This window comes from Echiichthys vipera, assembly GCF_963691815.1.
Source record: "Echiichthys vipera genome assembly, chromosome: 20".
In the NCBI taxonomy this organism is placed as follows: Eukaryota; Metazoa; Chordata; class Actinopteri; order Perciformes; family Trachinidae; genus Echiichthys; species Echiichthys vipera.
This window is the reverse complement of record NC_139845.1, coordinates 17,644,100-17,666,256: the sequence shown is the minus strand read 5'-3', so window position 1 is coordinate 17,666,256 and position 22,157 is coordinate 17,644,100. Positions and strand designations below refer to the sequence as shown.

At 41.1% G+C, this 22,157-nt stretch overlaps 1 protein-coding gene across 1 annotated transcript in view; it reads left to right on the top strand.

Annotated features, from left to right (window-relative positions):
- Positions 1–22,157, top strand: part of camk1da (calcium/calmodulin-dependent protein kinase 1Da) — a gene marked incomplete at its 3' end in the record, with an annotated part of 63,070 nt that overhangs the window by 34,209 nt on the left and 6,704 nt on the right. The window contains exons 3-6 of the mRNA XM_083935172.1: positions 483–557; positions 16,051–16,189; positions 16,767–16,893; positions 21,372–21,447. Of these exons, the coding sequence (XP_083791298.1) occupies positions 483–557; positions 16,051–16,189; positions 16,767–16,893; positions 21,372–21,447 (417 nt within the window). The remainder of the gene's footprint in view (positions 1–482; positions 558–16,050; positions 16,190–16,766; positions 16,894–21,371; positions 21,448–22,157) is intronic.

The following is a 22,157-nucleotide window of genomic DNA, read 5'->3' as shown; positions in this document are numbered from 1 at the left end:
ATATTTTTCTAGAGCTTTCAACCACTTCCACCAGTCTTCTTCGGATGTCAACACTAGAGTCCATTTTGCAGCTGTTCTGGAGCTGAACTGGAAATCTACATTTCCTTGACAACAGGTCAAACTCTTCCTGTGGATATTGCGCTGGCGCTGTAGGAGACGGCTGCCTCTCCAGTAGCTCTCTGGTTTTTTAAGCTGCTGGAATCTCAATTTCCTTGCGGGAGTCATCTAAAAGGACCAATAAAGAGAAGTCTAAGTTTAAGTCTAAGTCTAACGTCATGTAATGTGAAAAAAAAAAAACAGAAAAGCAACTGAATGGACCTTGAGGAGTGTGGATACTGAAGTCTAAACATTATAAAGCCATCAGAGGTGAACCACCATCAGGGTATTACTCTGGATTATTGGGATTAAAAATTATTCACTTGTGTTAATGGGTTATTTTGTGACGTAAGACACTATGCTGATGGATTTTGTTTGCTTTGCAGGATCAAGCACGAGAACATCGTGGCATTGGAGGACATCTATGAAAGTCCTGACCACCTGTACCTGATCATGCAGCTGTGAGTTCCAGTTTTATCTTCTTCTTATTTTATTTTGTTGCTCTCTACTCTGGAAGCCTTGATCAAGCTGATGAGAAAATAGACCTCTGGGAGATCATTTTAATCAGATAATTTATTGATAGTGGTCTGATTTTAAACATGAAGCTGTGAATAATGGCTTCTGTGGCTTTCGATAATAATAACCCTGACATTGTTATCAGGGTTATCTCAGATTGAGTCTAAGCCTAAAATTCTCTATTTAGTGTGTTATTGGACGTTTTATCCCTTTATTGATAAAACATCAGTAGAAAAGTGACAGGAGAATAACATGTAACAACATGTAATAAAGGTCCGACCTACTGGAAGTTGCAGTTTATGGTCAGTACATAACACTGTGTCCTAACTGAATGCAACGCAAGCAAGTATCAGTGACACATTTGTTTGACTGCATTGTTTTCTATTGGAATGTCATAACTGGCAGAGCGATGGGCCCTCATTAGATAGATAGATAGATAGATAGATAGATAGATAGAAAGATAACTTTATTTATCCCCGAGGGGAAATTAGGTCATCGTAGCAGTGGTACAGAGCAATCAGAAGTACTAAAAATAAAATAAAATACAAAATATGAACAACAATAAAATATAATAAAAGTAAAGTATTGCAGATAAACACTATATTACAATATGCTATGTGGATTTTAATGTGCAAGAGAGAGAAAGGTGCATTTCAGTGATTGGTCACTTTGAGTAGAGTGAGCTTATTCCCTGAGCGTTGCTCAGCGTTGTTGTGCAGCGTTGTAGAGTCTGACGGCAGCAGGTAGGAATGATTTCCTGTGCTGTTCCTTAAGGCAGCGGGGTTGGATGAGTCTGCTGCTGAAGCTGCTCTGAAGCTTGTCCAGGGTTTTATGGAGGGGATGGGCGACATTGTCCATGATCACCAGCAGTTTTGCCGGCATCCCGTGTGCATATGGACGTGGAACAGCTGATTCCTGTAGTTAAAGTGAGGAGTCATCTGTACGACACCTCCTTGTTTCATCACAAGAACCTGAATAAATGTGTTGTTAACTAGCTTAACGGCCAGAGCAAAACCAGAGGAGTCTCGCAGGCAACGTGTGTCCGGTGCACTGCAGGGCTATTTGCGTGTGTGTGCGTACTTGTGTGTCCGAGCAGAGCGTTTGGGAGACAGTACGCAAAGTTATAGAGATGGTTCTTTATTTGTTAAACACATTGGGAGTCAGCTGGTGCATGGGGAACGTAGCTGTTTTTCAGGAGCAGATTTCTCAAGAGGTTCCATACAATCACAAAGTCAGTGTCAAGAGAGAGCGTTCAATAGACGTCCGCTTGTTGTTAGGACTTGTTCGAATTCTAGGTCAACAGAATGCCTGAAGCTTTGATTTACTTTAGGAGAGAGCAACCATGCCTTTGGCCCCCAGGTCATTTGACTTTGAGACACCTGGACTAATGAAAAGAGGCTGCTTTCTCACTGCATTGTGGGAAATGTAGGATACAGCGTTTGTGGCTCTTGACTCATACCCGACCCTAAAGCCTATTTTGGCCTTTTTGGTATTTTGGCCTATGCAGCTACAACTTGATTTTACGTTTTAATCTTTCTTTTAGTAAGTGTAATCATACAGTACACCGCTGAAATACAACATGAAGCAAACATTAGGATGAGGGACAGAAAAAACAGACTGTTCAGATTTTGAGGGGGGATATTTTCTTCTTTTTTTCTCTTCTCAGTTTACAACTTTCTTATTCTGATTTAAATAGTTTGATTTTTTTATTAACTTATTCATAAAACACTGTATACTCCATCTCTGTCTTTCTCACACTCAAATCTATTCTTCTGCCCATCCAAACAATCATCACGTACACACACATGCACACTATTCATTACAATGACAGCTCTACTGAGATGACATCTTGTACATCCGTCCTCCCACACACACACACACACACACACAGCACACAGCACAGAACACAGCTGCAAGGTCTAGATTACATCAGAAACATCTCTGCTTTGATGGTCAGCTGTAGATGGAAGCACGATAGTCTGTGATTCACCCATGGGTGCCCTACTAACCTCCTCTGCAGGGTTGCTGTTGCTTATATAAGAGGAGAAGTCGGTCTGGAAGTTTGGCAGTTGTACTGGAAACATTTCAAGTTCAGGTGGAAGTCACGGCTGTAGATTACACAACAGTTTCTATGTTTACAACTCGACCACACGTGGGTCATTCCACGCCAAGTGTGGTCAAACTACAGGAAACTACGAGTTTCTCTTATGATACTGTAAAACCACACCTGTTTTAGTGTTGATTCGGGGAAAAAACACAAATTAAAAGCTTATATTTTACTGTGTGTCGTACAATAAACATGTAAGCAGGGTGAATGTTTAAACCTGTAGATTTTAGCCTGAATGAGAAAGTAGATATTCATACATTAATATACATATTCTCTACAGCGCACAGCATTTATGAGGATGGAGCAGTAAGCTTTAAGCTTATCAAAGGTTTACAGTAAACAGGGATTGGGAGTATTAGAAACAGACACTACTGTAGCTTCAGGTTGTTGTGGCTGGGCAGTAGTAAACTTCTCAGTAAAAGGTTGATAAGATTTGCTCCTAAATAGGTTACTGTGACATAGTTACTGTATGTCAGACCTCATCCTCACCTAATCTGAATTTTAACTGACATCACTGATATTTAATGGTATTTATGTTAAGCATCAGTGACATTTCCAATCCAGGCTAAAGGCAACCAGCTAAAGACCGCTGCAATGTTTCTGTTGTAGACGAAGAGCTTAAGGCAGTAAGGGGCATTATTTCCCTGTTAATGTATTCTTAAGGAGTAACATTATTTTTATTTACGAAAAATTTTATTTGTGGGAAAGCTGTCATCAACTAAAGGCCCAAAAAAGAGGTTAGATCCATCATTTTTGGAGTGTAATGTCACAAAGCCAGTGGGTTGACTCAGTAATATCAGTTATCTGTATGACATTAGCTAATGTTAGCTGCCATAAGCTACTGTTTATACCACACCAAATAAGGCTGCAGCAGCAAATCTGTGTGTATTGAATTAAGCCTGTTTACTTTTATTCTATGTGAGCGAAGGGACAGATAAAATATTCACTTCTGGATGCAAACCAAATTTTTTTTTGGTTCAACTGCTTTTAAATCTTTTTTTTTTTTATCTAACCAAATCTGCAGTAAACACACCACCTCCTCATCAGACCACCAGGAAACTTCCCCGGCATCTTTTTAAATGTCTCTCAAGGGGAACAATCGTATTTAAATAGACATCAGGACCGCCGTCAGTGCTCGTGCTCGTACGTGTGCAGTCGTACTTTTCTAAAACCCACCCCTCTCAACCAGGCTGTAGCCGGGAAGTGTGCTGTGCTTAAGCATGGAACAGTTGTACTCACACCGGTCAAACGAACTAGACTTTAGCCGTGATCTGGCTTGGGCGCGGTACGAATAGCAAGTGGGGGTAGATCCTTGGTGATCCAAGATGGAGTGTGTCTAACCAGCCGGTATTGTATGATATTAGCTGCCCCGCAGAGAGATGCTGCCTGGCTCTCTTTCTCTGCTCTTTGCTGGTTAGCAAACTGATCTCTGTGTGCGTCCCTACCAGCACTCTCCACATTCTGCTGAATATCAACTCTGCAGACGATTATGCCCTAATTCAACAAAGAAGAATGCACTATTTCTTCCATCCAAAATGACCTACTGTTGTTAAACAAGACTTTCTGGGGCTAGATTCATATCTAGCTAGCTAACAAGCTGACATAATGATAATGGATGACTGAAGAATTGATCACTTTGTAGTCATAATGAGCCCACAGTTTAATCATGTCTGATCAGTCTTTCAAATGGTTAAAGATCCCATCCAGACATGTATTCAGACTGATATAAAAAGGTCAAATATACAGCACATAGTACATTATTAATAATTTTCTGCTTGGAACATTAATGCCTATCTGATGTGTTTTTATCCGCAAAAAAGTAAAATTTCCACATTAAAATCCTTCAAAGGGCATCTACTCCTATCTATGAATATGCAAAAAACTGTTCTAAAAAAGTTCCTCCTGGACACAGGATGACTCCTACTTCACTGTAAAGTCCAATTTTAGTGTTTATAACCTGGCAGCTTCAAGTTTCTACATCACAGTTCAGCAAATTGGACCAGGATTGACTCCCCCTTAAAATTAGATTTTTTTAATGAGCACAAAGAAGGTTTCCACTTTCAGCAGATAAATGTGAAAACACCTTTCCCGTCTCAAACTCTGCACATACGTCATTCTGCACAGGGAAACTCAAACATCCGACTGAAGGAACAAGAAAAAAAACATATTTTTTTGAACAGAGCGGAAGTTTCTCCATCACGTCTGCTCAGAAGTGGTGTTACATCACATGAAATCCTCTGTTGGCCAGACTGCAGACAGAGGTTTTACTTTGATTAAGCTGTTTACTTTCAATCTTAACCTTTTGACTCAGTTTCCTGTTTGTTATCTTATATTGTTAGTGTTACATAACAAAGAAGGAAGGGACAATCCCTGTTCACTCTTAACTTTAATATTGAATAAATTCATGTTCCCAGCAGGTATACTTTTTCATATGGTTAATTAGGTTTTTTACCTCTATGTGTATTTCTGTGAGGGCAAAAAAGCGCTGCAGTCAAATACCTTGAATGTGTTCACGCATTAAAAGTGTTAAAAAAAGTGAATTATGCTCTTGGTTAAAAATTGCAACTTGAAATTCTCTCAGCAGACAATATTAAAGGGAGATAACACACTGACAGATGAAGAGAATTCACAGATTTGTCCATTTAACCAAATTGAAGAAACACAATCTCATCATTGACTGGAAGCTTTACAGAAATATTTCTTGCTATCACTGCCGTTGCCTCCTCTGTCTCTGGAAAGCTGTCATGTACTTATTTCTGCTGTGCTGTGTATCATCATTCCAAGAGCTGTTTTCATTTTACTGCTTCCACTGTTTTATGTCGTTCCCATAAATTCAATGAATTGCTTTCAGAGCAAAAGATAGTTTTAATTCTAGTCTTGCGTAGCCAAACCTATCTTCATACTTTGTTTTAGTGCTTCCGCAGTCTGGCTGCATGAGTTATCATTCTTGTATGGGGGGAAATATACTCTGGATTGTTTGTAATTTCTTTAAACCAATTACAATCGTATTGGGCGGCTTTAAGTCGTGGATGCAGTGTGTGAAAGTGAAAGACAAGCATAATTCAATCTTTAGTGCTGAGAAGTGAAGCCTGCCTTTAGCTCACTAGACTCAGGGAAGATGTAATATCTTTGCAGCTCTTGCAAAATGTTATTAAACCTATTCAGCGTGTAAGTTGCGAGTTTGGTTTGTTGTTGATTCACGTAGCGACGGGGATTTGAACGACGCAGATAGCGGAACGGGAGGAGGCTTATACCCATCCTGTGAGTCACGCTATTTTGATTCTGACAAAGCATGACAGAGACCGTAACAAGAAAAGACCCCACCTCTGCTCCTTCATCCTGTTTCTCTCTCTTACACTCCATCTTCCCTTTCCTCTCTCACACCATCTGCTCTGCACTTCTTTCACTTCATAGCTATATTTCCTCACCTTATTTCTATCACTATCACCTCTTGTCTTTCGCCTGCTCGCTTGCACTTTTGCTTTCTTTTTTTTAGGTACCATCTGGAATATGGGACAGTTGCCATAGTTACAGGGTCAAAGGTAACAGCTGGGTTATAACATTTCAGGGGAACCTTAAAAACTGCGGCACAAGGCGTGATCAGTGTTTATCACAAAAAAATGTTAAATGATGTGTTTATGTGATATTTTTTACTCGTTTAGACGAGCTTTTGGATCATCTAAGAGCATCATCCTGGCTGACTTTGTTATATTTCATATTTTTCTATTTTATTTGACTAATAGCTTCACATTATTCATGCAGAGAATGGGAGAAAAATATGCTTCATGTGATAGAATATGTTAAAATATAGCAGAGAGAGCAGTTCAGTCTTTCTCTCCAACCGGCCTCAGTACTGCAGGCTGTTCTTCATTATGCTGCACACAGTTGCTTCATCACAACACAAGTGATCTGCTGAAACAGAAACAGTTTGTGTCCATTATGGGCTGTAACTGGTCACAGCAATCTGTCGTCCGCGCTCAAGCAAACATGTAGAAAAAGGTCAGTGAATTTGTACCAATCACTACCGTAATAAGTAACCTCATTTGTTCTAATTTTGTGCACTTATTGAGATCAGGTCAGGTTTTTGTTTTTTTTAACAGACAGAATCCCATTTTGTAGCAAGGATTTTTGAAAATTTGTATCTGTGGAATTACAGTGTGTCCGATCGATGCAGTCTAACAGAGCCTCCTTCGATTCCGTTCATAAAAGCCTGTGTTATGTAACCTCTAACGCAGGGAGGCAATCAGTCCGCGCCACTATGAAAATCGATGCAACCGAGTGCAACATGGGCTTTTTATTGATGCTGTTTTTATTGTGAATTGCATCTTAGTTAAATATGAAAGAAGAAAGTATTTGGAAGTATGCAGTTATGAGCTATAAGCTGACAGTGATGAGGTTGTCGTCAACCTTAGACAGCGCGTGTTGCATATAAATTGGCATGTTAATGATCATCATTTTAATTCTTCATTCTTTTGGTGTTTTCATGCATACGCAGGAAACATAAAACAGCAATGGCAATGAAGGCAATGAAACCAAAAGGTGTATGAGGAGCCGAAGACGACACAGCTGGTATTTTATTCACTATTTTTAGTGAAACTGGATCTTGAAAATATGATCAGACTTTCTTTTCATTTTATAAACTTCTGTTATCCAAATGAATGATATCAAACAAATTATAATTAAGTCGAGAATTGTTTTACATTTTTGTAATTTGTCAATTTGTCTGGTGCAAGTCAAACAATAACAGTGTGCATCAATACAATAAACTAATCGTGAATTTTAATGAAATGTGATGTTAATGAAAATATTATACATATAATATTATAAATACATATGAATATTATGAAAAATATTCTGATTTATTTCAGCCACATCACCCAGCCCTGTCTGAGAGAATGTGTGTGGGCTGTTAGCTTACGTACAAAGCTAACTATGGCAAATAAATTGGAATTCATTTATTTAATGTTTCAATTTGATATTGTTTATTAATCACATGAACACAAAGTTTAGCTTTGACAGAAAAGTATATTTGAGTAGTGTAACAAATTACAGTTGGCAGGGAGTAATACGTAAAGTAATACCACTTGTACATTACTAAGAGTAATGTTTAATAAATTACATTTTGGATGTGATGATCTGTATTTTTTTTATTATTGGACCGTTGCCAACCAAATGTCTGGTAATGAAACATACATTTTCTTTCAGTCAGCTCATAAATTGATTGGATAATTGTAACACGAATACAACATAAATGTATTTAAAGAAAATCTCATAAGAAGTAGGAAATGACTCCTGGCCATAAGGTCAGAGCTGTTCCCAACTACACACACACACACACACACACACACACAGACAAACACACACACACACAGACAAACACACACACGCACACACACTCACACAGACAAACACACGCACACACACACGCACACACACCCCCACAGGGCAGTTTGATATAACAGTCTGGAAACAGTTTATTTTGTCTCAGGAACTTAAATCTGTCTGTGCTGTGGTTAAAACTGGGGGATATGAAGAAAATCATACATTAACCAGCCTTAACTGTGGATCAGGATAAAGAGCTGTCATTCAAGCATACGTTTGGCTCTGGTACAGGGGCGGGCTGGCAACAAAAAGCAGCCTGAGGATCGGCTGTGTGTGTCAAGTGTCAAGTTTGTTGATCTCATATCAAAAAGACCCCCTATAGAATGAAATAGAGTCTACAACCATTTGGAACCCAGTCAAAGGCAAAGAATCCATGATGCCACAACTTTATGACATCATCAATGCCATCATAGATTTAGAATGTTGAGAGGTGGTAAATGTTAGAACCTAATCTGGTTCACTCACAAACTTCACTCAGACGCCTGTTGGTTCAGAGACGAATTTTACTTCAACGCCACTTTTGTCCAGACAAATATTTCATTCAAACTCAGTTTTGTTCCGAGATATATCGACTGACAATGGAAGCATCAAATATCAAGATTGATAATGAAGAGGAAAGAGAGATCATCTCCAGGGAGGTTGAATCTCCGATGAATTTCTACCTCAGTTCACTTGAGGAGCAAGTGAGGTCTGTACTGAAGGACAGCGAGGCGACGCTCTCCCAATGTCAAACTGAGGGCAAAGTCAACATCTGGATCAGAGAGGACTTGCTGTCCGACTACTTCGACGGGCTCCAAGACCCGAAGGGTGACAACAACACCGGTCAAGGCAAAAAACTGAAATCTGAGCTCAAAAAGGTCTGTACGAAGCTGCCTGTCGAGGAAGACAGAAATGTTGTGCTTGGACAATTGGAGCAGATGAAGGGAGAGAAGGAGGCCCTTCAAAAAGTAGTGGAGACCCTGGAATCTCAGCTCGCTAAAAAGAAAAAGTCGAGAGCAATGGCTCGTACCCAGATGGAGGAAGCTTTGCAAATACAGGAGGAGGCAAAGAAGTCTCAGGAAAGCACAGAGGCTTCCTTAAGAGCCCAGCTGGAGAGCCAGGACAAAGAGCACAAGGACCTGATGGCTGCTCTACAGAAGAAGTATGAACTTCAGATAGAAAGTGACCATCTCAGATGGCAGCAGGAGAGAATCTCCCTGCTGGAGGAGGCGGAGAAAACCAAATCCTCCTTCATGGCTCAGCTTGAGGAGCAGAAACAGAAAAACAAGAACATTGTTGCTGCTCTGAGAGACACAGACACAGTGCAAAAGGAGGAGTTGGCACTCTACCATGAAAAGAATCTGGACTATGCACGCTGTCTGGCGCTTGAGAGAGCTCAAAAGATGCAGCTCCAGAAAAATGTGAGCAGGCTGGAGCAAGTTCTCCAGAATCAGGAGGTGGTCAAGAAGAGTCTGGAAAGATCCAAGGCTTCCCTCAAAATCCAGCTGGAGAGCCAGGAAAGAAACAACCAGAACTACCTGACTGCTCAAAGGATAAAGGGCCAACTTGAGCGTGAGAGTGACCGTGTCTGTTGGCAGCATGAGAGGTACTCCCTGGAGGAGGAGGCTAAGAAAGCAAGAGCCTCCTCTGTGGCTCAACTTGAGCAGCAACAAGAGAGGAACAACACCCTCGTGGCTGCTCTGAAGACGGCTGAGCAGCAGCTGGAGAGTCATCGCACCAAGTGGCAGGAAGACAAGTCAGCCATCCTTCAGGCCACAGAGAGTGTCAAACAGACTCTGCAGAAAAAGGAGGAAGAGTGGGAGAAGGCCCAGAGCGCCATGGCGTCCCAGGTGGAAGATCTTGAGAGCCGGATCAAGCCCAGGAAGCAAAGGAACAAGAAATGGTTCAGAAAGTTCTTCTAATGCCCGGCTCCAAGACTCCGGGCTGAGAACACACACAGCGCTTCAAGGAGAGGTGATCTCTCCTTGAGTCGTAGTTTGAATGTTCTCCACGTGTTCATGTGGGTGTCCTCCGGGTGCTCCGGTTTTCCCCACCATCACCGCAGGAGCTGGAACAGTGATTGTCCACCGCTCCTGATCGGACTGGTTCAACGTGGAGTCTGATTCTCACAACGCTGTGTACTTACACATAAAATAACAAATAAATGTGTAAAATGTTAAACCAAATATAGTTTTTTTTTGTCTGGAGTGTACTTTTCAATACCACATGTTACAAAACGATACAATATCCACATTTGAAAGTATCAAAGGTATCGATGCTAGAAAAAAAAAGCGGATCTGCAACGGGAACTACTTTCCAAAGCTTCTGGCTCCCTGTTACAGTGCACAACGTGTATCTTTCTCACACACCACACCCGCACGCATCAAAATGAGGCCTGCTGTCAACCATGATGCGTAACCATCGCCTGGAGAAATCAACACGACTGCCTGCCTCTAAACAGATGAGCAGACAGAGGAGAGATGGATTTATGGATGGGGAAACAGGAATGGGGAAGGAATGTTATAACGTTTATCCTGGAAAAAGGTTAACACCGGAAATGTGTCCGTCAATAGAGAGGACTCTACCCCCAGAAACAATCTAACATTTAAATGAACTTATCTGTACACAGTCAATTTAAGGCCCTGCTCACATTCACAGGTGTTTCACTTATTCTAACTAATTGGGGCGAAAACATTCAACGCAAGCTTCATCCAACCAGTCAGCCGTGGTCATTTTGGAGCAGAAGTGAACACGTGTTACTCTTAGGGTGCACTCACACTGTCCTTCCGCACCGGGCCAAAACCGTTTTTTCAGCTTAAGCCTAGTGCGTTTGAGCAGTGTGAGTGCACCCGCTCCGCGCATAACGTCCACGGCCCGCCTGAGAGAGGTGGGCTTTTGTTGAGCCCGTTTGCACATGTACGAGCACGAGCACCTGGCCTACGGCGGTTCTGACGTAATTTATGTGGGCCTGTTCGGACATAGGGCGGACCATGCGCGGACATTTAACAACAACAACAATGGCGGTGAAAGGTTCACGTTGGTGTGATGCGGAGGTGGAGTGTTTACTGCAAATTTTGGTCGGATGAAAATATTCAAAAACAGTCGACAAGACGCACAAAAACTCTGAGGTCTAGGGAAAGATTTGTAAACAAAGCGACGCATCGCGATGACGTCAATCAATGCGTGTGACGTGTTACGGCATGATGACGTATGGACAACAAGAAGCATTTGCGTCGAGGCCCAGGCAGTGTGAGTACAAAGGGGCCTGGGGCGCGGGGGAGGGGGACAAGTACCCTAAAGCCCAGGGCGCGGTGCAGAAGGACAGTGTGAGTGCGCCCTTAGACTCTCTCTCAGGTTGAAAAGGGTACAGTGTAGGCCTTTTTCTCTCAGCACCATTGTATCACAGAAGGAATAATATTATTGAAAGTCCTGTCCAGGGTGTACCCCGCCTCACGCCCGATGTCAGCTGGGATCGGCTCCAGCCCCCCGCCACCCTGACAGGGACAAGTGGTTGAAGATGAATGAATGGATCAGTAATCAGTGGATCAGTGTTGGGGTCATGGTGTTGTTCATGACTTACTTGGGATGCTTGAATACAACAGATTGATTTTTAATAACCCCTTCTTGTAAAATACTAATCTTACCTAATTAATGTTACATTAAGACATGAACCCAACAAATGATATTAATAAAAATAGCAACAACATACAAACAACAAAAGTAGCAGATTGAGGTATAGTCAGAAAAACAAGTGTTTTTTGATTAATATGCAGATGTTATAAGTAAGACCTGTGCTATGTAACAAGCTATGGAAAAGGCCAGTTATGTTAGGTCAGGAAACTAAATAGACCTATAAGAATGGTGCAACAACTACAGGAGAGTGACAGATATGTCAGAACTCTGTTTGGCAGTGCCGCATGCAGCCTGTTATGAAGTGCCCGTATGCCGTTAAACAACATTGTGGGTTTTTTACGTTCCAGACAGAGGTGTTGATTCAAGTCGGTATAAGCAGCATGGGTGGAATCCTTAGCTGAACTGAAACCATACCCATACCCAGCACTGTGCCGCTCGGGTTCTGAGAGCAAATATGTGAAACCACCTGTGTGGATGGACAGTGGCTGTGGAGGGCCTTTAAAGGTCACAGCAAAAACTGAAGGTTTCATGGTGCAAAAAAAAGTGTCCCATATGGATTTACTGTAAAAACATAATTGTATTGTTTTTCCCGTATTTCTTTTTTTTAAATGCAGAAAATGTGCAAAGCGCCATACAGTGGCTAAAAAATCTGGGCATTTACCAAATTTGGGGGGGCACTTTGAAAAAAAAAAGTAACCAGTGCATAAAGTTTCTGTTTAATGTGAAATGAGCCCAGATTAACTCTATTCTTACCTTTCTGGCATGATACACAGCACTTTGAGTTTTTTTTAACATGAACAACTCCCTCCAAAGTCTTTCCCTCTTCCCCTGCCTGACCTGTGACGCTCCCTCCTCCCCCGACGCGTGCGCTGAGAAAGTGAGCAGCGCAAGTGAAACAGCTGGTTTGTCTACACTACCACTGACGTTACAGAACTATAGCAACTGATTACTGAAACTCCGCGACCATCTCATCTCTTCTTAGCTCCAGATGAAGCTGCATTAGCATCCGCCAACGCTGGAAATCAGAGCCGATGTTGACTCGCGTCTTGCCTCTTGACGCATCAGTTCTTTGCCATTCCTTGCGATCTCTCACAGACCGCTCTGGAAGCTCGGCAAATCATTTATTCCAATACCAAAATGATAGGTCAGACATTTGTCAGAAATATATGAGAATTAAATGAGTTTCAACACCTGGTGGATTTCTTTACATATTAGTGTGCCGTACGCTTATTAGGAGCATTTTAAGATTACAAAAGAAAAGTGTAAAATGCAAGAAAGGTAAGAATTGCTTTAACTCCCACAATAAACATCGCTGTATTTATATATAACTGCGCTGTTTTCATGAGTGTGTATTAGAGACATAAATGGATACATACACATATTTCTGTATGAGGGTCAAAACTCACCTCCAATGTTTGTGGTCTTTGCTCGTCTTAATTTCTGACACTGACAACTGACTGAACACTCATCCTTGATTGTATGTGGACTGGAGCTGTGAACTCATTCACTACTCCCTGTATAATAGACATCCAGTAGTTTGCTCTATAGTGAGCAGTAAATTGAAACATAATCATCACCACTCCATCACCCTGCATCAACACAGCATGACAGGAGAAGAGTCACAAACCAGTCAATATCTCATAAAAAGGGCCGACTGCATTGTGGGATTGTGGTCAAAACAGTCTTTTGTATTGCAGTAAATCTGGTGCACTAGTGTAAACAAAGAGTGCAGACATACATAATATATATAGACATATACAGTAATATACCATAAGGGTGCTATAACCTTTAACCTCCTTACTACTGGATGTTTTGAGATGTTTTATTGTGCAACAAATGACATTTGAAAATCCTCCACTGTAATTTTACTGGCTACGTATGTGTGACAATTTGTTAATGTGTGTTCGCCTTAGATGTGTGACCTTGTGTGTGTATCTCTGTGTTTTTCATGCTTGTGCATTTGTGTGTATGTGCTTGCTTTTAATAGGACGTGGTCCTGCCCTCGCATATGTGTGTGTGTTCTTGTGTGGGTGCTCCTGTCTGATTGCCATGGTCTCCTTACGCAAACGCTTACGCAACCAGGCAGCCTGGTGGCTGATCTCCCTTTTGGTGTGTGTGTGTGTGTATGTGTGTGTGTGTGTGTGTGTGTGTGTGTGTGTGTGTGTGTGTGTGTGTGTGTGTGTGTGTGTGTGTGTGTGTGTGTGTGTGTGTGTGTGTGTGTGTGTGTGTGTGCGTGTGTGTGGCCCTTTCTTGTCATTCCCAGACATGACTGCCTCTGAAACCGAACAAGTCGCTGCCCTCTTTGAAGAGAGAGAGAGGATTAGCAATTAATTCTGATCTCTTTTTTTCAGAAACTTCATTAGAATTTAACTTCCACAGGCTCTAATCTGATCTGTCGCCGTGAAGACGTCCCACAGATACGCTGTGCAACTGTGTGTGTGCGTGCACATGCTTGCCTCTGTGCATTCTTGTGCATCTGTGGTGTTATACATGCACATTTGTGGGCACTTGTGTGTTTTGTGCTTGTGTGCATATAGTGTGTGTATCTGCATGTGTGTGTCCTTCATTATCCTTTCTTCTCTATTGAGAATAATACAAGGTACCACTAAAACTGCTACTACTATTATAACTACTAAAAATATAACAAATATTGCACATGTGATTATTAATCTTGGCACTTTTTGCTACAACTTGTAATGCCAAAGATCAAACATTTAGATGAGACGATATTGTGAGGTGATGGAAGAGGTGATCATCCAGCAGGGGGAGCTATTTGTCTGTACAACAAAGATGAGCCAGTTCCCATCTGTACATGCTGTATGTACACCTGAACAAGTCATTTCATGTGATCAGGAGTCATAAAAACATCAAACAAAATATTGAAAGAATCTGCCACAGGGGAGAAATTTCAGATGCACTTCTGTAAGTGTTATTCTTGGGTCAAATGTGAGCAGCTTGCACAGAGCTGCCCTGGAAGTATGTCAGAAGGATATCAACCTACCAACTTGGCAGGAGCTTTCACTCCTTCCTAAAGCAGATTTAAAATTGAAAATTCAGCCCAAAAAAATCGGATATTTTTTCCGATATGGTTTATAATTTCGATCTCAAAGAAGCTGAATGATTTTTTTTTATTATTATTATTTTACAGTCAATTGTGCTGCAGTGAATTCATTTATTTATTTTATTTTTATTATGAGGCTGTGTTTGTTTGACGAATATATTTTATTTAAATTTCAAAGTTATTTGTCTGGTTATAAATAACAAACAGCAGAAGCTGCAGAAAGGACGTATTGTGGGAAATATGCATTTGTTTCAATTTCACACAGAATACCGTGTATATATTGAACTAAATAGCCAAGTAGGTAGTACCTAACATGAAGGCATGTTTTGTTTCTTTGTTTATGATTTTTAACTTGATTGTTTTCATCTTTATTGCATACAGAGACACAAATCACATACACACACCTGTGCATTTCAGCTTGTTTTTTCAATCCACTGCCATCCTTTGCTTAAGGGGGACATATTATGTTTATTTTCAGGTTCATATTTGTATTTTGTGGTTTCTACTAGAACATGTTTACATGCTTTAATGTTCAAAAACACATTTTTCTGTCTAAATAAACTGTCCCTTTAAGACTCCCTCCAGAAAAAACCCAGTGTGTTTTGATTGGTCATCATATCTTCCACATCTGCGCCCTCTGTGTCTCTGCACCGTCATTGCAGTCGGGGCAGATTGTTATACTGTAGTATAGTTGTAACATCACAACCATACAGAAGTCCTGACGGCTCATTTAAAGGCACAGTTTCTGAATACTGGCTGTGTGCATTTATCAGGGGATTGAGCGTTATATTGCACCTCCACCAATTAAAAAAAGACTCACTTTTTACAGCATGGCACCTTTAAAGCTTTTCTGCTGCTGTTCTAACTGGAAAATATTAATCGGGGAATATTCTTGGAATTATGGACTGCATACAAAACCGGAAATTTGTAAAATCCAGTTTGGATTCAGTATGAAGGATGTAAGGAAAGCAAACACTTTTCAGGAATGTAGAAGGGGTGCATTTTCCAACTTTTATCACAAAATAACATGAATATGATACAAGGTATTGTAAATGCTGCTGGGTATGAGTGTTTGTGTGGGTGAAAGCTGTGAGCAATGTGCTACCACATAAACACACACATTCCTGACTGGAAACATCTACAGCACATAAATTACCAGAAATCCTGACCCAGCAAACCCCCAAGTCTTTTCCCGGTTACGGCTATCTGAGTGTGTGTATGCATGCTAATGTTTTTAACAAACACACACAAACACACACTGCTTACCATTCTGCAGGGTGTCCGGCGGCGAGCTGTTTGACCGAATCGTGGAAAAAGGTTTCTATACGGAGAAGGATGCGAGCACGCTGATCCGACAAGTTCTCGACGCTGTGAACTACCTGCACAAGATGGGAATCGTACACCGAGACCTGAAGGTACTGGAACACATGTTTAATTAGGTCACTTTTGAGGACACATAGACAATACATAGATTTTCATTCATTTTCTGGAGCTTTACTCTAAGCCTAACTAATACTTGCCTATCCCTAACCTTAACAATGAACCTTATCCCTGACACAAAAATCTCCTTCATCCTAAACTGAGGACAACAGCCAAGTCCCCAGTTGGACAAGTCGTCCCCAGTTCACAGGTCTTTAGTCAATGTGTCCCCAAAAGTACCCTAAGTCAGGAACACAGACACACACCAGCAACATTTTACATCTACATGAGCAGTTTCACAGCCAGTGATTTACTGCAGCAATAATGGCAGTAGCATAACACATGCAGTGCATTGTGGGTTAGTGTTGCGTGTGCCAGCTGTTAGAAGAAAAGGGATTGGTCGGAGCAACCTCCACAAAAGAGGGCTGTGTGTCACACGTGTTAAAGTTGGATGTTTAATAGCTTAGGTTTTTCTCTGACATGAGACCCAAATAACCATGAATTTAAAACACATGAAAATGATTAAAAAAAGATGAATTCTCTCTCTCTCTCTCTCTCTCTCTGTCTCTCCAGCCGGAGAACTTGCTGTATTTTAATCCCCAAGACGAGTCAAAGATCATGATCAGTGACTTTGGTCTATCCAAGATGGAGGGCAGTGGTGATGTCATGTCCACTGCCTGCGGCACGCCAGGATATGTGGGTAAGTCAGTCCATCTTCTCCTGCCTCCAGCAGTCCTGAATAGTTCTCCTTTTTCTTTAACATACTGTAGTGTCCTGAAGAGAAAAACTGTTGTTCCAAGCCTTGCTCTCCTTAGTTATTGCGGTTATGTCACTTGAAACTCTTAGTATATGTTAAAATAGTGCACACTCACACTTTGCTCAGATGATCCGTTCCGTGCCGTGCATTAACATGGTTGCCCCCTCCCTCTTCCCCTGCGGCCAAGGCCCGCTTGTACTCCTATTACTTCAAATGATAGTTTTTTCTGTCTGTTTTTTAATATTTTTATTTGACCAAATCTGCTGTTAACATTCCACCTCCGCATCAGACCACCGCAAACCGTACAGCGGCGTCTTTTTAGTACAGTCGTATATGAATAAATAAATAGTAAAAAAAAATTAAAAAAAGGAAGATGAATTAATGAGTATTGCTGTTAATGCTCATGCTTGTGCTCGTAGACGTGCGCAGTCTCACGCTCATACATGTGCATCCGTATTTTACAAAAGCCCATCTCTCCCCTCCGGGCCACGGCCGGCAAACATACCCTGCCTGGGCCTTGAACAGTTTGTACTCACAAACTAGACTTAAGCCATGAAGCATGCTTGGTCACGGTACGAATGGAAAGTGTGAGTGTGCCCCTTAAGGGTTCCTTGATTTCAGACAGAGGTAGACAAAAGCAGGGGACTCTAGCAGGCGGATATCAATTTTGCTCAAATGACAACAATCGCTGGCAGGTTTTTTCATTTGTTGCTAGCTAGCCAATTAAGCCAACGTTAGCCTGATGAAGTGGATGTCTCCAACTGTCTTTCCACTGTTTCAAAATTATTCATTTTTTAATTGAGTTTACTGTTAAAGGGATTTAGTGGATTGATTTGATTTCGTGTTCATGAGTGTGGTGTGGTCATAGTTGTGGTTTGATGATGGAGCTCATTATGTTATTAGATATTGCTTTAAACGTGTACTGAGCTGTGTATGAATATATGTGTATGTATACTGTACATGCGGTGCTATTTTTGTGTGTGTGACGGATGGATGTTATTGGCACACACACTTACATGTTAGAACACAAACAGACTGGTCCTGACTAACAGCGTACAAACATATCTCATATCAACAAAGGTCATAAACATACCGACAGACGCATATGCACTGTTTTCATTTTAACGTTTAACTTCTGAAATTGATTTCGTAGCGCCCCCACCAGGCCAGCTATACTAAATCCGGCTAGACTCCTGTGGTGTAACAGTTTGAGGGAAATCAGCTGCAGATCATAATGAGTTACACACACACACACACACACACACACAGACTCACACAAACAAATAAATTAATAAATCCCACTACCCATTTGACTTTAAATGGTCAAATCTTGGCGTCATTCTCTCTCTTCCCTCTCTCATTGTCTGTCCCGTCCAGCTCATTGTGGGCTTCACCCTTGACCCTGCGCCTCCTCGCCCTCCTGCAGAGGTTTGCTTGGCCACAGGGCATTTCCACTCCAGACAATGTGTGTTTCAATGTAACTGAGGTATAAATAACCCTGGAACGCACCAAATTAAAACCAGATCTGAGTGATGAGCATAAGTAGGTGCATATGCATGCATTTAAGAGGAACTTCTGTTGACAGACTTCCCTCCCTGGACCCTCTGAGCTCGCCTACAGAGATCACATTTGGTTTTGCACAATGGCTGTGGAACTTACTTATGAATGTGTCACTGGAAGGAAATGCTGGTTTATTTACCTCCAGGGGCCTGGGTGCGTGCAGGAGGCAGATTTCGGTGTCGGCACTTACTAGGGCTGTCACCATATTAGAATTTCAATAATGATACCCATGAAAATACTCAATACTTGATACCATTTCCGATAGCACAGGGAAAACGTTACAAAAAATGGAGGCACAATTTTTTAAATAAAGATGAGAACAATATAAAAAACTTTAATAACAACACTTTAAAAAAGTTTTCTGTACTTTAGGATGTTTATACAACAAACATTTTCAAATTACCTCGTTTATTTTATTGTATTGTATAGCTCATGGATTTCTGTGGACAATGATTCCATGAAGGAGGTTAAACCTTGGATTCAGTTGGTAAATTAGTTGTTGTGAGTCAGGTTTCTCCACAGTGTAAACCTCTGATCTGGTCCATGCTAATGTATTCATCTACAGTCCGGTTTATCTTGTGTGTTTCTGCTGAATTGGTTCCATATTATTTCTGCTGATTAAATAGAGTTGGAATAGCAGCTGCCACTGTTTTTCTTGTTGCTGGCTGACTTTTTAGACACGTTATTGTGTCCTCCTGTTAAATGAACATCTCTTAACGTTAGACAGGCAGGACTGATGATGTTAGCTGCTTAGCTCCGCCGTTAATGTTAATGTTTATTATTAGACGCTAGCCGCTAGCTTTAAATCATTAGTCTTTCCCTAGTTGTTAGCCTCATATGCTAAACATCTCCAAACAGAACTTGTGCTTTGTTAATTTTCTGCAAAAACTTGTAACGAAGGTACTCCAGTAGCAGCGCTAGCTGTGTTCAGTCAGCTCAGTTTTGTTAACGTGATAAATCAGCGATCACGTCCTCAGAGAGGCGAGCTGTAGCTGCTGTCTGGGTGACGTTACACGTCAACTGGAGAAGATGGAGGCGGCACTGTTTATGGATACTTTTGCAAGTTAGTATCTAAACCGATACCAATTTTGAGTATTGTTTTTTTTTGACAACTCCAGCTTTTACGAACAGAAGTTCCTGAATCTCCACGTATCTCCAGTTCAACATTTTCGTTGCCATCTATGTGTAAATCACCTTATTTCTTTACCGTTTGAGGGTTATCTCCTTTGGGTGTGCGCATGATAGGAACGTCACCAACACGCCCACTCGTCTGCTGAGAATGAGCATGCATAGGCTCCATTGGCGGTTTCACAGACGTTGTACAAGGGAGCTTGCAGGATAACGTCTCTTTAATGTCCGGTCCAGCAGTTTCAGAGATTTGCATTTACATACAGCTACCCTGTAATGTCTACATAAGTTCAGGGTTGCAGTGCATGTGTAAAAGGAGCTCAAAACTCATAGTTGTTAAAGTTGTAATTGCTGGCTGAATTGGGTAATTTGAGCCTATTTGAACCTAACACTATACAAAAAATGCCACATGAGGTCAGGGACTAATAAGAATTGTAAATAAACAGTCATTAAAGGATTCAGTTTTCTGCCCAGCGCTCTATGTTCGCTAAAATAACATATAAGTTTCCAGCTGTGAGGAATGCGTCTATCAAATTCCAAAAAGTAAACCTAAATTTAAAAAACACATTTTTTGCCATTCCTTTGACCTGATGCTGTTGTTTTCTTCTACAAAACAGGGAGACAAACTGTCTGATAGCTTATGGTAACGAGACACAACACAGTCAACAGCAGTGTGTTGTGGGAAATAATAAGAAGCACTAAAAAACAGAAACTTAGACTTAAAGATAATGAGGTCCCTTTCAGTGTTTGACAGGTGATTTGTAGCGTTGATTTAGAGTAGGTCTGGAGTAATGAGGGACATAAAATAAAAAAAAACATTCTGATTAGTAACATAATTTATACATTTACAGCTTATTTGACCATAAACTCACTTTCTGATGTAGTGAGCACCAGACATGAGGACCTCAGCATGTAAAAATGTCCTTATTCTAAATCCGACAAACACACACACACACGCACACACACACACATGCATGCACACACGCACACATACACACACACACACCTCTTCACAGTGAGTCAGGGTAGACTTATAAACAAAGCTCTTATTCAGCATGTGTGCAAAGTTTATGTTATCTCCCAGATATGAGTGTATTTCTTCATATCTTGTGTGTGTACGTGCCTGTGTGTGTGTGTGTGTGTGTGTGTGTGTGTGTGTGTGTGTGTGTGTGTGTGTGTGTGTGTGTGTGTGTGTGTGTGTGTGTGTGTGTGTGTGTGTGTGTGTGTGTGTGTGTGTGTGTGTGTGTGTGTGTGTGTGGGAACTGATGTTATGGTGAGCTCACTTTTGTCAGTAATGTACTCCGTCTGAGGCTGTGGGGAAGGTCAGGCCAGGGCAGTCTTCATTATACACACAGAGTAGAGAAAACTACAAAGAAATGGTGGATAAATCATGACATCACTGCTTTGTTTGTGTTTTTATTTTTGTCTTTTTCATGCCAGGTACAACTGTTTGCAGCCGTGAGAAACTAAAGATTTCTCACCATGAACCAAGCCGACATGTGATTTTAATCTGGACACACGCTGAGCATTTTCTCTGTGTTCATGCTCATAAAACAGCTACATTTTCATGTAAAAAAAATCACACAAGAGTTTTAACTGGACGTCAAGCTGACAAGAAAGGGAAATGCTTTTAAAACACGATCCAGATTTGAGCTTAATTAAACAAACACAAGGCTACTGAACAATAGAGTCACATTAGTACAAAAACATCACCCATGTTCTCTCTCTTCCAGCTCCAGAGGTTCTGGCTCAGAAGCCGTACAGTAAGGCCGTGGACTGCTGGTCCATTGGAGTGATCGCCTACATCCTGTGAGTACCAACTGCTCTTCTTCGTGTTACATCACACATTGGTGTCAGAGTCACAGTTTACATGAGTTTCTCACCAGGAAACCGCAGTGACACACGTCAGATCAACATTTTGGCAGCACGCACGACAGAGTGTTGCTACTTTTTTGTCAACCGTGATAAATCAAAAAATGTCTACTCTGTTCAGGCCTTTTGTCCACCCTCTTTAACCTAAGCAGAGGTCTAATTATCCAGAACAAGTGAAAGACTTGTGTGTTTGTTCAGGGCCTTGAAAGACGTTTCTGAATCATGTCTTCAGTATTTTTGAATTTTAAAAAGAAACATGGTCTAATAAATGAATCTCTTTATATTCCCTCTGGGATATACGTATTACTGCAGTTGTAGGTTATTAGACATAAATAATATCCATTCATTTAGTCTTAATTCAATTGAATAGATTTTTTCACAGCAGATATTTGACTTGTTATAGAAGAAAGCTCAGGTGTTACTGATAATAGTAACAATGGATCTGTTCTGTGAAAGTATCCCATTTTAAGGTGGAGTCTGTAGTTCTGGATAACGATATTTTAACTCAGCATGCAAATAAGTACATCCCATCCTCACGTTAGTGCTCATTTTTTATTAGCACCCCTCTCACTGCTATGGCCTTTTCTTTTTACATCCATGGCGTCACACAGAACGGACATCCAGCAGACGGTGAGGAGATATTCACT